The following is a 16,838-nucleotide window of genomic DNA, read 5'->3' as shown; positions in this document are numbered from 1 at the left end:
CAGAGATGCTCGCTGTCATTTTCATCACAGCGGAGCGGGGGCTGCTTCTGTGGATTGCAACCCGCTGGCCGTGTCCTTCCAGATGCACAATGGGCTGGAGTCTCCTCTCTTCCTCCTTTCCCTGCCCCAAGTTCTTTCCCTGATCAGGATTTGGAAACATCTTTTCATTCGGTGCCTCTTCTGTCAGGTGCTAGTGAGAGGCCAGGTCACCCAGTACGAAGGGACAGTCACTCCGCAGACTGTAGCTGAACTGGGCCAGTTGTATCCATTTTGGTTCTGCCCCCGTTCATTCTGAATTGCCAGTGGCATGGTGCTGGAGCATTCAGAGGGGATCTGCCCACTTGGGGTCCCTTCTGCCAGGAAAAACTCCAGGGGACCCTGTGCTGAAGGATGGCGAATAATCATTTAATCCCAGGACCCTGATTTTATGCTCCGACTCCTTTTAGTCTAAACCTTTGAACTGGCTTAAGTGAAGTACTAGCACCCTCACCTCTGCAGCTACTCAGCACCGGGTAGGATCCAGCTCCTCAGATTGGCCTGGGTTTGCTGTGTATTAGCTCAGCTGGTTAAATTACCCCAGCTCTGTTGCAGCGTATCTGACTGCAGCTCTCCGTTATTTATAGCCCTCTATTGGCAAACTCTTTTTCATTGCTGTCATCCAAGTTTGTTGTTCGGTTCCATAACAACGGGGACGTTAGCTCTGGTGGCTGCAGTACCCTAGTATTAGCCGATCTCGACCCTTCATTCCCTGCCCTGTCTCTGGTTTCCAACCCAGTGGACCAATGTTGCACTCACGTGCCGTGTCTCCTCATTTTGAACAGTTAAGCTCCAGCGTGGAACTTTGCCTAAATGGCTGCAGGAAGGAAACGGTGTGTGTGTGTGTGTGTGTGTGTCAGAGCCTTAAAGAGTCTAACACAAAAAATATTCTGTTCTAGAAATAGCCCAGCCAGTTACTCAGAATGCAATGAGAACACGTTTGTGTAAGGCAGTGTGTGACTTTATATCTTGTGGCATGAAAAATATCCTTGCCATCCATTCAAAGCCCTGGAGCTCAGCAGCGGCTGCCTCTGCAGTGCTGTTTATTTAGCCTTGTCTCTTTCCGTTGCCCCACCTCTGCTTTTAGAGCATTATCTTTCTCAATCCCCACCCTCTCCCTGTTCTTCTAAGGCCCTGTGCCTCCTTCCCTCTATTCAACAGCCTAGAATGCCAGCACTGGAAAGCTAATCACAGGGACATGATTTTAATCCTCATTGAAAGGCATTCCGGACAAAGTTAAAAGGAAGCTAGCAAGTAGATTTAGGCCCAAAACCTAAACAAATAAACCCAAATATGATCAGAAACATTTTAATGATTTAAATTTCTCATCAGTGAAGGCCATTATTTTATTCATCCCCTTAGCTTTTCATTCCCAACAGCATTGGGGGGGAGGTGGAGGTGGGGCAGGTGGATTAGGAGAACCAGGAGGTGAAACTGACCAGTCTAGTTTTGCTGTGAGTGAAATGGAAAAATGAAACAAACAGTCTAAATTCTGCAAAGTAAACTGGCCTATCAGATTGCTTCAGTTTTAATCTACATGGGGCAAATGGTAACACGTAAGGGAATGTGTGAGGTTTTAAAATATGTTTATTCACTTGACAGAGCCCCTTTCAGTCTTTGCATGGCCTGGAAAAAAATTGGAAAACAACCCGTCTGATCATAGTACAACTCAAAATGCTCCGTGCAATCTCTCTGCCCAGTCCTTTTTTGTTTTCTGTGTAAGATTCCCCTCTTCTGGAACTGACCTAAGAACAGTCTGCAATGCGAACCCAGGACATAACCCCATTTCCCTCTGCCATTCGGTCCAGCCGGCAGATGTCCCCGAAGGTTGATCGTGAGCTTACCATAGGAAATTGGTGCACACTTTGCAAATCTCATTGTATCAGTCTGCTCGTCCCCATTCCAGTGCAGGAACATTCCATGGACCCAGACAGCCAGAGCCCCATTCCTCTCCTGAACTCTGGTCTCCTACATCACAACACTGCTGGCCCAGTACTGAACTTGGCTTAATACCTAATGTCTTCATCAAAATGAGAGGAGCACAAGAAGCAAGACAGGAGAACGCCATGTGCAATGTATTTAAATAGAAACACTAAATGACAGGCAACTGGGATTGACTCCAGCCCAATCAGGAAGCCTGCTGGGATCTTAGACCTTGCAGGGTCTAGCTTGCGCAGTGCAGTAGGACTGGAGGGGATGATGAGAATACGTCTGAAGAACAAGCCCGAGGAAATGACACATGCAGACAAGCGAGCACAGTCGGAACAGGTAGCGATGGATCTGAATTACTGAAATGGCAAGCAGATAATGACTGGAAACGCCTATATGACTTGAGGACCTGGCAAGAAGGCAGGCAAGGCTGGAGCATAGTCAGACAAGACGGTGGCTGCAAACTGTAGGATTCCCTACAGAAGAGGCAGTTTTCTATAAGTACCTGAGTGCCAAAGTTCTTCCCCTGCAGTGTTTGCTGTGAATGAGCATTTTCCAAGGGCATCTTTTTGGACATGGTCTCAAGGAAGTACCAGGGTCTGGGGTGCCACAGCCTCTCAGTTTGTGTTAATTGAACATCTGGGACGAAATCCATCCCTCGTATAAGCCCAGCGAAGCCAAGAGAGTTACACTAGCAGCCTAGCAGTTGTGTATCTGTGATCAGCTTCTGTGCTTCGTTGCCTTTGCTCCATTTTGTACTCAGCTTGTTAAACTCCTCTATTGTTCTTTCTGTTCCTGAACTCTTCCCAGACTCATTCCACTGTCTCTTCAGCCTTTTCTAGCTTCCCTCGGCTTCCTTTTCATCTCTCTCTCATTCTAGTCCTAACCATGCTTCACCAATAAACCCTTTCACACTTGCCCTCCTGTGTGCCTACTTATCATCTCAGTCGAAGGTTCCCTTTTATAGCTTCATCCCACTGGATATTAACTCAGCTCTGGCAACAACCTTTCCTGGCTCTAAAGATCACTTACATCGTACAGTTATGGGAGGGCCAGAAAAATCTTGTAGGCTAACAGTGCAAATTTCCTGCAACCAAAATTCTGTAAAGCTGCCTGCCCAGCAAATGCTGCGATTCCATCACATGCTTTGCAAACACAGCAGAGAGGAATAAATACTAAAGCTGCAGTGGGTGCGTTCACTATGAAATTCCTGCGGCTCTTGAGTTTTAGCCAAGGTGCGTCATGAGTTGCTGATGGGGGCTGCTCTTTCCTTAGGTGATGAGACACGAAAACTCCAGCATTCTGGAATTGGATGGAAAGGAGGTCTCTGTATTCACTCCTTCAAAGCCCAGGGAGAAGTGGCTGCGCAAGAGGACGCATGTTAAGCTAAGGGTAATAGTGTTTCTATTACATGTCTCCCCAAGGGAAACTACTGTTAAACATGATTTGGCTGGATTTGGGCCTGTAATCAGAACAATTTTAAAGTTACCCAATATGGGTACAACTCTGTTACTGCCCATGGACAGCACAATTCCATGGGGCTGGAGAGATTGCAGTAATCGTATGTGTCAGTGAGATATCCCAGTTATGGATTTCTGGAAGAGATAGACACTCTCTGCCACATGTCCCTATAAAATACTAAGTATTGGCTATAGGTCAAGAAAGGAGACGGAATTGTTTCAAAGCCTGGTGTCCTGAATTGTCTGTACGGTAACTGTCATTCCCTGGAGTTCTTAATCCAGAGGATAAGAAGCTTTTCTGATTTCCATGAGCAGGAAGTTTGTTTAGCCAGTAATAATGTCAGTAGATTCCTGACGACAGTCATTTTGCCTCCTAATTTGGTGCAACATACAGAATTTTGCACCACAAGGGATCAGATTTTCAAGGTGTTCTGTGTCACTGACTATACAGTATTTGTGACCGAAGGATCTGGAGTAGCACGACTAGCGAGTGACAGTATCATTGTGTGATATCATGGCATATGCATGCATGAAGGTCCACAAAGGACAACTGTAATTTTTGCAGACTCAAATTTTGCCTGTTAGGAGTGGCAGCAGGGAAACCAAGTAGAGGCCCCTTCTCAAATAATGCCCAGGATCAATTAATTGTAGGTGCAAATTCTACCATTTAGATGACTAGATAATTAACTGTACCCAGACATCAGCTGCTTGGCAAAATACATTAGGATCCACACCCACAATTGATGGTGGGTGCAAATCATGTGACCATAAATTACTATAGCTAAAACGGAGACCAAGTGCAGAAGGCCCTTTAAAAGTCTTGTCTTAAATGTACAATACTTTTTTTTCCTTAAAAATGTGTGGTGTTTAATATAGAGTTATAATAGTGTGGGGGGGAGAGGATGTCATCAGAAGAAAATTACTCCTCCAAAAACTTCTGGTTGTCCATGTGTTTGGCATTATCATCACGATAGCAACTTTCCCTATATTCTGTTTTTTTCCCTTGACATCTGCAGAATGTCACGGCCAACCACAGAATAAATGATGCCATCGCTAATGAAGACGGACCCCAGACCTTAACAGGAAGGTTTATGTATGGGCCATTAGACATGGTCACGCTCACCGGGGAAAAGGTACATTTGTCTTAGTTGTGCATGGCCCATAAATAGCAAAAGACGTAGGCAGTAGTAGCTGCTGGCCAATGCTCCTTTTGTATCTGTAAACATTAAAAAAGAGAACTGTCCAATTACCTGCACAATCAAGCACCTTTGCCTGTGTCCACTAAGAGCCTCCTCTGCCCAGCCTATCTATTGCATTACACTAGAGAGAGATTTGAGGACGCCATGTTCAGAACCAGGTTAGGATCTTGTCTAGTATCAAGGTTATTTAATAGTTCCTTAGTCCTGAACCTCCTTTGCCTCCCAGGTGGACATTCACATCATGACCCAGCCGCCATCTGGAGAGTGGATTTACTTTGACACCGAAATCAGCAACAGCAGTGGCCGGATTTCCTACGTTATCCCTGAGAACAAGCGGCTGGGGATTGGCGTATATCCCATCAAGATGGTGGTCAGGTGCTGAGCTTTGGGCTCATTTGGCTTAGCCCTCAGTTTGACAGGACTCTCTGAAAAAGACTGTAGACACGGCTCAGTTATTCTGATTGTATGACAGAAAATCCATATCAATGTTAACTGGTCAAGTGCAATTCTCCCTGAAAAGTGACTGTGTTTAAAAAGTGGCATGTTCTTATCAGCCGCTCTTCTCCCTATTGTATCATCAGAGTCTGATCTGCTGACTTGATGGACAAAACAATTTTACTCTTGTTACCCTGCAGTATCAGTGATGGGACAAAGAGCTGTAGTCTGTTCTGCCTCCTGCCTCATCACCGGCATTGTTAACCGAGTTCCAATTGCTGGGCCAGACGTGCAACTTCATTGTCTTCAGTGGAACTGCACAGCTGAGCGCACCTTGAAGACTGTTAACTTGCACTCGCCTGGGTTCCCCTAAGGGCAGAGCCTTTGTTATTAGTGATGATGCACAATGCAGAAAATCTCTAGCTTGGCTTTTGGATCACCAGCTTTCAGAGCGGGCAGCGCCAAAAAGCATCTTGTCATTGGTGAACTGAACAAATCTGCTCTAGAGACATGGAAACATACTGAAGCTGGAGCCCCCCACAACGCTAGTCCGAGTCTCTGTAATTATATTCATCTAACATATAGGCATTTTCTGTGGGGCTTCTCGCTGTCGTATCATTAATGACTTTGGGGCAGATATTTAATAGGCACCTGGTGTGATTTTCATAAGTGCCCAACTATCACTGGGGAAAGGCCCTGCACTGCCTCTCAATGGGGTTAGGTGCTTTTGAAACTGCCACTCGGCAGCTATCTGCACATTTAGTTGCCTAAATACCTTTAAAAATCTGTCCCTTTATCCTCCAATAATGCTGCCAGGTAGGAAGTCAGTAGCATCATCCATTTGACACATGGGTAACTGAGGCACACAAAGATGACTTGCCAAGTCAGGAACAGAAGCCGTATCTCCTGAGTCTTATTCCAGTGCCTTACCCATAAGACCTTCCTTCCATTATCAGATCAGTGATAGTCTTCTCTACCACATGTGCTGAGATACAGACACAACAGGCCATATCTGCAGCTAGTATAAATCGGAGTAACTCTGAAATGAGTGGATCTGAGTTGATTTACATCAGCTGAGATGATCTAACCCTTAAGACACAGCAGGAGGTGTAGGGCCTTAGCAGAATTGTGTGTGTGAAGTGATGGCAGGATCTGACCCTTAATTCTGCATTCCCTGGTCATTTACTGTATGCTTGTGAATTGGCATTGCAAATGGGTCGTGTAGCTTTAATCTCTCAGCCAGGTTTGTCCACTGTTTTTAACCCCCTATTCCTTTCCTTGTAGGGGTGACCACACATATGCAGACAGCTATATCACCGTTCTACCTAAGGGGACGGAATTTGTGGTCTTCAGCATTGATGGTTCCTTTGCAGCCAGCGTGTCTATAATGGGTAGTGACCCCAAAGTCAGAGCTGGTGCAGTTGATGTTGTAAGGTCAGTGGCAGGGGAGAGGGCTGGGGAAAGGCTTTTGTATTAACCCTACCTCAAATATAGGTCCATAATACACTGTTGTTTTTTTCCCCACCAGGCACTGGCAAGACCTTGGCTACCTCATTATCTATGTCACAGGCCGACCTGATATGCAGAAGCAAAGGGTGGTGGCATGGTTAGCACAGCACAATTTCCCCCATGGGATAGTCTCTTTCTGTGATGGGCTTGTCCATGACCCACTGCGGCACAAGGCCAACTTCCTGAAAACCCTCATTACGGACGTAAGCATGGGCTGTACTGAGATGTGAGCAAAGTGAGGGTTCATCCACTTGCCCCGGCTTAGTCAAGTCCTGACCTGCAGTGGGAGATTAACCTGCATTCATTTTATTTTTAGCCACCCCACCTCCCCTTTTCTTTTCTTTTCTAACTCCACAAAGGTGCCTGGGCAGTTAAAATGTGTTCGCTCCATTCTGCACTGTGCTGCAATCCTTGCTGCTCCCATTACTTTATGCCTGTTGCCATAGAGGGAATCACGATGATGGTGCTTTTTCCCCACCTGCTTAGTGCATTTCTGGATGCCTGTCATATCTGCAGATAAAGGGATGCCTTATAGCTAGAGGGCTGTCAAAGAGATTGTGACCTGCAGCCAACCAAAACCCAGAATTCAAGCCTGTCTCCATATTGGGCCAAATCCAGATACCCCATTATCTGGGAAAATTTGGACTGGAATCTCCATGTTTGTGAACATTAAGATCTGGGGTTTGGGTGAGGTCCATTATATAAATGCCAAGTTCTGATCCAAAGTTCCAGTTCAGGGGCTTGGGGTGGACACATCTCTACTTGGAGAGTTGGACCAGATTAGCACTTGGATGAGAGACCTTTAAGGAACATCCAGGCAGGATTGATGGTGGGGGATCTTCTGCCATACAGTAACGAATGAATGCCCTCTCATGGTGCCATACCATCCTTTAGATGAAACAAAACCAATGTGCTCATTAGAAATCCCTTGGCACTTTTTGCAAGAGGCTTGTTCACCTTGTTGTCATGGCCAAATGCCAGCTGAGATAGTTACATTTGGTCTCCCTAAATTCCTCTTGTAGTTGAATGTTAGTGAAGTCCTTTTTGATCCTTGGATGCAGGGTTCTATAGAAGTGCCATATAATTTCCTTTATCTTTTGAAGATTGGCCTGCCCTGGCAGTGCTTTGCAGGGCTTAAGAAGACCTCCAGGTCTCCATCTCTTACTGCTTTGGGTTGGTGAGAATTGAAGTAGTTTAGGGTGATGCATATAGTGATGGGAAGAAAGTGCAGATTCAGGTGATAGAGCAGCTAGAGAGGGGCTTTGACAGATCAGTGAGTGGCAGGACTTCAGTCCATCCCTTGCTAAGATGTTAGTGTTGTCAGGCATATCAGAATATGTGAGTTTGCCCAGCAGCAGCCAGCTGATGATGATATGGCACTGCTACAGCACCTTCCCTTGGAGGATCTCAAAGCACTTTATTGCTATCGATCAACCATCCTTCACAACACCTCTGATGTAGGTAAATATTATCCCCCTTTTACAGAGAGAGAACCTGAGACACAGAGCTGAGTTGCCCATCACAGAGAGGATCATCTGACGAGCCAGGCTTAGAACCCAGGAGTCCTAGTTTTCTGCTCTAACCATGAGATCACTTTGCCTCTCTCCAGCAAAGGCTGTGCATACTCTTGGTAGCAGGTGCACAACCAAGGAAGTAAATAGGAGTTAACTTCTTGGTTTGTACTCCCTATTCTGCAAGGCCCAGAGTATCCACAACCCCATTCAAATGTTCCCCTCACAAGATCTGGCTCTCACTCAGCATGGAAATTAACCAGCAAGTTTTATAGAGGCTGTTGGTGCCACGGAGACCAGACAGTGTAATAAATGCAAAAGCAATAGAAAGGCACCAACTTTACTGCATGCAGTTAAACCCAGTCAATCCAAAAGGTTGTTATAGAGAGTGAAGAATGAAGTACAAAATAAAACCTACTGCAGAGACTCTGTTTTTAAAGACTAGCACCGTGCGCTCTTTGCCTGTAGGGACCCCCCAAGGTCATACTGCACACATCACCTGAGTGGGGGGAGAGCAGGAAAAAGCAACACGAATGATCAGGGAGCTGGAGGAAAGATCACAAGAGCATATACTGTATCTGCAGTTTGGGTATGGGATGCTCAGAATGGGACGTGCTAAATGTCTACTGCATGAGGAGGGTGTAAATTGCAAGGAGGGAAAGGAGTGATTTAGGGATGTAACTAGGAGTGGCTTCAAAGAATTACGAATGCAAACATTTATGCCGAATACCAGAAAAACTTCCTGGCCAGGAGATCTACTTGTAGGAACAGTGTCTGGGGGAAGTGGTGGAAGCTTTTTAGCTTGTGCCATTTAAAACTGGACTGGGCTGAATACTAGAAAATATGTTGAGGGGATTGATTCTACACTGGCCTCTGGGATTGGAGCAGATGTCACTGTCAGGGCTTTTCGATCTCTGATGTCAATGGGTCTGCGAAGTGCAGTCTTTGGACAGATTTCCATAGTGTCCTATTTCAGCCCGGTAACTGATGGGCTTTTATCATGTCTTAGACCGAGGTTGTTCGAATTTCCCCTTTATTTCAGTGATAAATCAGGGCTACTTGGTGATCCCAAAGTTATCTAGCCCACTGGATCAGATATGCCATTGTGTAGCATAGTGAAACAATGTCTGTTATTCTAGGGCCACTGTGCCTTATTCTCCCTCCACCTTGACAAAACGAAAGCCTATCATTAAATACTGAATGCAGTGACTGTTGGAATCAGCTTCTAACTTGAAATCTAAGTCCAAAATGTCAAGAGTGAGCTGTCTTTGGAACCCCCTTGTTACAGAAGATGCTCTATTATTATCCCTTGTTGGAAATCTACCTTTCCAGGGGGCACTAAGGTTCACAGATTTGCTACAGTGGGTCTTTGGCCAGCTTGCAGCTCTGCAGGCAGAACCAGATGGGTCCATGCAGGATACGCACCTCCTCCTGCAGAGCCCCACCAGTTTTATTCCACCTCCACAGCTGCAAAATGATCTTCTCAAATGTCTGGCTAAATGGTAAATGAAATATTTTGCTCTGTGTGAACAGAGCAGTAACTACTTATGGGTAGAAAAATCTAGTGCATCATGCAAGGTGATATGCATAGTTGTCTGTCTAAACTGCCTCAAAATCCAACAACATTAGAGGTGCAGTCTGGCTAACCCAGCCTCCAAACCAGTGTTGCGTGCGGCCGTCTCTCAGTGGAAGGGAATTCTTCATGTAAATAGTTACTGAATATATTGAAAAATGCTCCTCCCTGGCTACAGTGTGTATAAAAAGCCTTGGAACAGAGCTGTGGAGCCTGCCACACAAAGAAAAGACATTAGGTAAACATAGCTACATTCCTAGTGCAGTTCCTAACTTCATTCTGCCCTTGTATTCTGTAGTACAGCTAGAACAGCAATCGGCCTATAGTACAAACCCTCGGCACTGCTGTTGGTTAATTAGTACATAACTCTGCAGAGCATGGCCAGGTGGGGCTTGCAGTGCATTCGACTGGATAGTCCCACAGTCGCTGTGAAAAAGCCAAACGTGCTGAGCAGTGTCAGAGCATAAACTTGTTCCCTCTTCCCACAGCTCCACATGAGGATCCACGCCGCATACGGCTCCACTAAGGATATTTCGGTCTACAGCGCCATTAGTTTGCCGCCCACGCACATCTATATCGTTGGCCGACCAACCAAGAAATTACAGCACCAGTGTCAGGTAGGAATCCAGGTTATTCCATTTGTAGAACACTCAAGTGGCTGATGCTGCCCCTACTGGAGTCAGTGGGAGTTCAGACACTAACTTCACCAGAAGCAAGATCAGACTATTTTGTAAAGAGGAAGTTCCCACACACCAGGATCCCTCCGCATCTCTCTGAGAGGTGTGAGGGCTCCTTGCTTTATGCATCACCACTATGGAAATAATGGAGTGAAAATACCAGTTGCTGTTCCACTGCATTGTGTTTTGTCGTGTTATATAATTAATTTTTATTAATCAAGTCCTGTCCACTTAAAAATCCCCCTTTTGTCTGAACTTGTCCCTGCTGTTACGTAGGCTGCGTAAAGCTGAAGATCAGAAGGGGGGAGATCTCTGTAGAGCTAGTTTCCTTTGTGCGTATGTCACTGTCGGTTGCCTCCCCAGTCAGTTCCCTCTGCTGTTTTTGCGGGATTGTCACAAAGCAACAGGGGAAAGAAACATTTAAGAAAGTGATTGTCAAAGCACAATTGGTAGAGGGACTTGAAGGCAGATGTGGAATCCGAACCGACTGTGACTCCATTTTTTTTTTTAAGTTGCTTGATTTCAAGTTGACTGTGTCCTGTTAAACCCCCCTGACCTGTTGTTTCACAGTTCATTACTGAGGGGTACGCAGCCCACCTTGCCCAGCTGGAGTATAACCATCGCTCCCGGCCTGCCAAAAACACGACCCGGATGGCACTGAGAAAAGGCAGCTTTGGTCTCCCCAGCCAGCCAGATTTCCTGCGCAAGAGGAACCATTTGCTACGTACCATCTCCTCACAGCCCCCGGGGACGAGCGGGAATGCCAGCCACAGACCTGAACGAACGCAGAGCCAGTCGGACAGCGATAGGGAGAGAGAGCGGGAACGTAGCCAAAGAAGCATGAGCATTGCCACGGGGTGCTGGGGCCGGAGCACAGCCTCAAAACTGGAATCTGGCACTTCAGGTCAGAAGTAGAGCCAGCCAGGAGCCAGCGACAGTCAGCCACAGCCACTGGAGGAGAAACCGAAGGAATAAAGGACAAGGCCAGCAGTGAGCTGGAAGGGTAAATATGGTGCTACTCTCTAACAACAACATGGTATGCTAGGAGGAAAGGCTGGTGTATTTTCCACATGGAATGTGCAGGCCTTAAAATGGCGTGTTGGATTTGCAGAGCACCAGCCCGAAAAACCATTTGAAATTAGGGAACCAAGGGGGAAAACAAACAGTTTCCAGATCAAGACCATGCTCTCTTCTGCCTCCTTTTCTTATCCAGGTTTAGTGACTGTAAATATGTGCCTCCCTCACCTTCTTAGCCATCAATCAGATACGCGTGACTGAGTGTGATCCTCAGTGCCATGAGGTGAAAGGAGAAGTCGTCTGGTCAAACCTTTCACTTGGGTTGTTCCATTAGCCAGACTGAAAGAGACTGCTGGATACTAGTTCTTTTTTGTGTTTTTAAACTAAGTATGTCATTTCCAAGGTGCCGAGGGGCTGAAAGGAGAGTCGGCTTCTGCACTGGGTGAAGCAACCAAATGTTTTACATGTACAGAGAGCTTAGAATTTATCCACTTTGTACCCAGGAGGATGTATATCAGCAAGGCATTAACGAAGTATCAACTGCTGTTGGTAGGAGCCATATGTCAGCAGATTGATGCTCTAGAAAGTGGGGTCGTTAGTTTTTTGTTTTTGTTTTAAACATTTTGAAAAGTGATGGAATTTAATGCATTAAGCTATTTCAAAAAAACAAGGAGTTTTTTTAGCTGTTAAAAACATCAGTCACTTACTTTACTGTATAGTTCTCCAAGTATTACTGCTGAATATTATTTCAGAAACTAACCACCATATATTTGCAAGTGTCTGAAAGTACCCAACAGCGAGATTACACTGCATTTCCTGTCATCAAAATGCAGAGTCCAAATATTTCACCACAATCCCCAACTCAGAGACATTTCTTCTTCCCAGGTTCTCTCCGATATCAGTAACAGCTTTCACGGGAACTAGACTTGCTTCTTTTAACTGTAGTTATTCAACTGTAAAACCTCATTGTTTTTGCACTGATAATTTTTAGAATGGAGACCTGTTACCATCTCATGTAGCTACACCTAATTGTTTGTAGTGCATGACAATTAAATATTACTAAGCCAGGGTGTGTGTATATATATACATATATATATTATATATATAAATTTGTGCAGAAGTTTTTCCAACAGTAAGGAGATCGTAAGGAAGTGTGCCAACCAAGTTGCACAAGCTTAAGAAAAGGCCATATCTTAATTTTCCTAGCCTCTCTTTCAGTGGATGTGTCTGAGCTGAGGGTTTGGTGCGCTGCCATGACTTGAATCTCTCTTGCACTGAGCATGCCAGGGTCTGGGAGCATTGCAGAGGTGACATTTCCAGTCGGCAGGACAATGTGCTGGGCTGCTTGCTAGCACCCCCTACCGACCACTGCAGAAGAGGAGATTGTCAGCCACAAGGTATTCAAAGGTGAAAGACATAATTTAAGGAGGAGCAGAGGAGAACAGTGCCTAGAACAGAGGGGTTGCCTGAAAGCCCCTTAGCCCTGCCCCCTCCAAGGTCAAACTAGCCAGGATTTCTGCATTTCCAGCCTCAGTGAAGGGCACAGTTTCCTTCTTGCACACACCAACTGGGGTATGGGAAATCTTCACACTGGGATATTTGGGGCTCCCACCTGCCTATTTCACATGAAGATTTTATATTCACAGCACATTCATTGGCTAAGTATTATCCTGCTCTCCTCCACCACAATATACTATGTTTATATCACTTTCTACTTACAAGGATCTTATTTATAACAGATTTTTTAGACTGTCTGCTTCATTTTATGAACTGTTTCAGTACTAAGTGCAGCACTTCTGCACCGAGACGCACAGCACTGTGAACACTGCTCTGCTAACTGGCTCAGACCTGCAGTAGGCAGACATAACTCATCCAAACATCAAAAATCTATTTCATGACTACTGCTTAAACCTCAAGTTTCAAAATTAATTTAGAATGTGTGCTCTATCCCTCCAGCGATAGAAAGAGGACAAGGTTTAACTACTGAGAATGTCCAGGATGATGGAGCTTTAACAGATCCACCCACAAACACAGTGCATCTCACTTACTCTTAGATAGCCTCATTGCAAACTACTGCACCATTCATCTTTGATAATTATCATATTACAGAACATACCTACAGATTTTTACTACTGAAAAAATTACTTCCCTTTCTGCTGACTCAGCCTAGTTACCTTGAATGTATATCCAAAGCTACTGGGTAAAAATGTGAATTGTGTTGTAGCTTTTTGCTCGTTGAATATTGTACCAAACTGTTGCCATCTGATTTAGAAGCAAGCCACAGTCCATTCTGTAAAGTAACCAAACCATGATCACAAAGCGTATTTGCAAATTTAGATATGGCCTTTACAAAGTTCAATCGTACTCTGAAAGAAGAGTCCACAAAGCAAGGCATGACATGTACATTTTTTTTCAAAATGCAGATGAGATGTTAACATTTTCTTGTGTGTAGATAGTGTAAAACTGAGGATAATGTAAATGTTAAAAGAACAAAAGTGGGTATATACAAAGTGAAAGTTATTTATTTTATGTAGAGAAAAAGTGTCTGGAGGGAACAGAACCTTCAGAGATTATTAATATTAAAATGTAGCTTTTTTGTTTCAGGCATTATGTACAAAGCAATTATTTTATGGACCAAGTTTAATGTAACTGTCAATGACCGCAGAAGTGCAATATTATAATCACCTCTCCATCACTCCGTATTTTAAACCAATAATAATCAGTGAGACTGACAATCATAGCACCTGTGTCCTTGACCCTTTGTTAAGCTTCTTGGATTTTCCAGCTTCTCCCCCATCTGTTTCCATTGTAAGAATCCATACAGAGAAACAATGGTAGTGTAGAATCTTTGTTCATCACTGCAATAATATCCCATGATGTGGCCATGTATTAACATGAAATATGGGGATAGGTTTTTTTCACCCATACAAGTACACTGTAGTTCCCCAGGAATCTCTCTTCTCATACATCCCTGTCTTCGTGTCTGTCTGAAGCGAGGATCACTTTATTACTCTGTCGTTCTAAGAACAATAGCAATAGTTGAACTTTGTGTTTATAAACTGCTCTGAAATGTTCTAGGAGTGGTGCATTTCAAACAAAATCTCTTTCCAAATGCACAAAAGAGGCTCCTTTGGGGTACAGTTAGGGAAAGCTGAATGTATTTTCCATTCTTAGTAAAGGGGCACTGTCAGGTTAAAGACCTTATTTACCTTTGTTACAAATAACAGTTCGGAGTTGTTTGAAACAGAAGGACTATTAAAAGTTGGTTTTACTTTTCACTGCTATGCTGGTTAGTTCCTTTTTGCATTCAGCAGCTTGGCCAAGGAAAACAGACGAGTTGGTTCTGGTAACTATCACTTCCTGGTTCCCATGCACTCAGCACATGTTTATATTGCAAGCACTGGACAGAGAGGTTTATTTATTGGGGTTTTAAAAACACCACCTGTTTCCACTGAAATTAAACATTCGTGGAAACATTTCTGTGGATCTGATTTTTTTTTTTTTGCCTAAAAAGCAGCTTTTCTGTCATCTGAACGTTGGACAGAAACCTGACACTGTCCCTTTCTAGTCTTTTTTTTTAAATCCAAACTGTCACTTTAATTCCTTATTTTCTTCTTTTGATAAATTATTAAAAAGGCAAAATTTTAATACCAAAAAACCCTGTGTCTAGTGTTAGAAGATACGTTCAGTGAAACCAATAGCTAACCAAAGGGTTACTGCCAAACTGCTCTTCCCACAAGCCACCTGCACTTCTTCTCGTAGCCCTGCTCTTCAGGTATCTTCACCTTTGCTGCATTTTCCTATTAGTTCTAGAAGCCTTTTCCTCCCTCTCCTTGTATGAAAACCCTGGAGATTGAGATCCTTGACTGTCAATTTTATATTCAATAATGTTCTATTTTATTTATAAAAAAATCTTTTAGGGATACAGATGTGGGGGGGGGGAAACTACATCATGGCTTAATTTGACAGACACACCTGCACCCCGCCAGGGAATGAGAGTTAGACCCGAGTCTGCCGCTTCCTGGTTTTCATTTTGTGTATTATGTTGTGTGTGTGTGAAATACTGTTAAGATCTGTTTGCTTGTATGTAACAAACCATAACTACTGTACAACTTCCTTCTCCTCCTTGCTGTTAGTGCATTGTTCTAATGCCTGGGTGTGCTTTGTGTACAGTATCTTTGTACATTACACAGATTAAAGAAACGGGAAGGCTACTTTCTGTGTCTGCTTCTTTTGGTGACTTACAAACTGACAGTTAATGCATCACAAAAGCTAGGAATTGAACTGAAAATGAGCCGGTTTAATGAAAGTGTCCACGGGGATTAGATGCCAAAGACGTAAACTGCTGAGCAGAAAAATACAGGGGCTGCAAACATTGACACGAGGCAAATGGAAAAGAGAGAGACAATTACAAGCACACGGTGCTCTGAATTGCAGATGCTCTACAGCCAGCGTGTGAGTGAAATGATGGGCCACAGTAAGTGAATCAACGACAGCGGAGTGAGAGTGGAGAACAGGGAGACACCCAACAGCATGTGGGTGCTTCACTTGAACTGGCTGCCAGTAAATGCAGCTGGGGAAATGCCTAAGTCAGGCTAGCTCAGGGGCCGTCTCTCATTCCCACACATCGCCTGCTGTCAGCGCTGCTGCCTTACCCTGACCCTTCCAAAGGGGGAGGCTCGAGAGCTGCACCCTCTGCTGTTCAGTACAGGCAGAGATTTACCTGGCTCAGCCCCCCTTCGACACCCACCTGTTTGTCCAGGGCTTGTCCCCCCCTCTCATCCTGGTTGCTGTGAGTGTCCTTGTTAAACATATGAGCCCAGGGAGGCTTGTGCCATAACTGGCTCCTTTATAAAAGGGAAGTGTGTTGTCTCCATCTGAGCCATGTGCCTAACCCCCAGCTACTAGAGGAGGAGGCCTGCATTAAAGGGAAAAGGAAGAGGCACTGACAGGAGACCTGCCAGCAGACTAGCTGAATCCTTATATACGTGATCAGCCTCCCACAGTCAAACACCTCAAGTCCTTTTCTGAGGCTAGAAAAGTGACACACGAAAACTAGTTCAAACCATATAGAAGGACAATTTTTTTTAAACAGGCGGTGATTTTACAGTTCAGAACAAGACTTTCCACCAACAGGCATCAGACCCAAGTGACTGAAGAAGTCTGCGGTGGGATCCGTTCAATAGGGTGGAGTAAAGGGACCAAGGAAACTACGAAGTCACCAAGGTAAGCAGGTAAAACAGGCGTCTCTAGGGGGAGTCAGTGTGGTACTTTCTAGGTCTTGCGCTTCGCTAGCTGTCGCTGCTCAGCTGTGGTAGCATAAGGTCAAAGCTCTGAGCTACTCTGCTTTCCTTAGCAAGCCACTGGGTGCAGAGGAGAGGGCCAGCGTTCGCTGCAAAGCTTCGGGTATCAGCCCAAGCACGCACACAGACTGGTTTGTAGAACTGTCGGCCATTCACACTGGCACACAAAAGAATAACTTGGGCTGCTGG

The 16,838-nt window shown here is 44.8% G+C and overlaps 1 protein-coding gene across 1 annotated transcript in view; it reads left to right on the top strand.

The window, feature by feature from the left end:
- Positions 1 to 15,577, top strand: part of PITPNM2 (phosphatidylinositol transfer protein membrane associated 2) — a 197,852-nt gene extending 182,275 nt beyond the window's left edge. Inside the window, exons 22-28 of the mRNA XM_044990077.1 lie at positions 3,241 to 3,357; positions 4,442 to 4,558; positions 4,851 to 4,999; positions 6,344 to 6,493; positions 6,588 to 6,771; positions 10,141 to 10,269; positions 10,900 to 15,577. Of these exons, the coding sequence (XP_044846012.1) occupies positions 3,241 to 3,357; positions 4,442 to 4,558; positions 4,851 to 4,999; positions 6,344 to 6,493; positions 6,588 to 6,771; positions 10,141 to 10,269; positions 10,900 to 11,244 (1,191 nt within the window). The 3' untranslated portion in view covers positions 11,245 to 15,577. The remainder of the gene's footprint in view (positions 1 to 3,240; positions 3,358 to 4,441; positions 4,559 to 4,850; positions 5,000 to 6,343; positions 6,494 to 6,587; positions 6,772 to 10,140; positions 10,270 to 10,899) is intronic.
- Positions 15,578 to 16,838: the final 1,261 nt, after the last annotated feature.

This window comes from Mauremys mutica, chromosome 16 (genome assembly GCF_020497125.1).
Source record: "Mauremys mutica isolate MM-2020 ecotype Southern chromosome 16, ASM2049712v1, whole genome shotgun sequence".
Taxonomy (NCBI): Eukaryota; Metazoa; Chordata; order Testudines; family Geoemydidae; genus Mauremys; species Mauremys mutica.
This window is presented reverse-complemented; position numbering and strand designations above follow the sequence as displayed.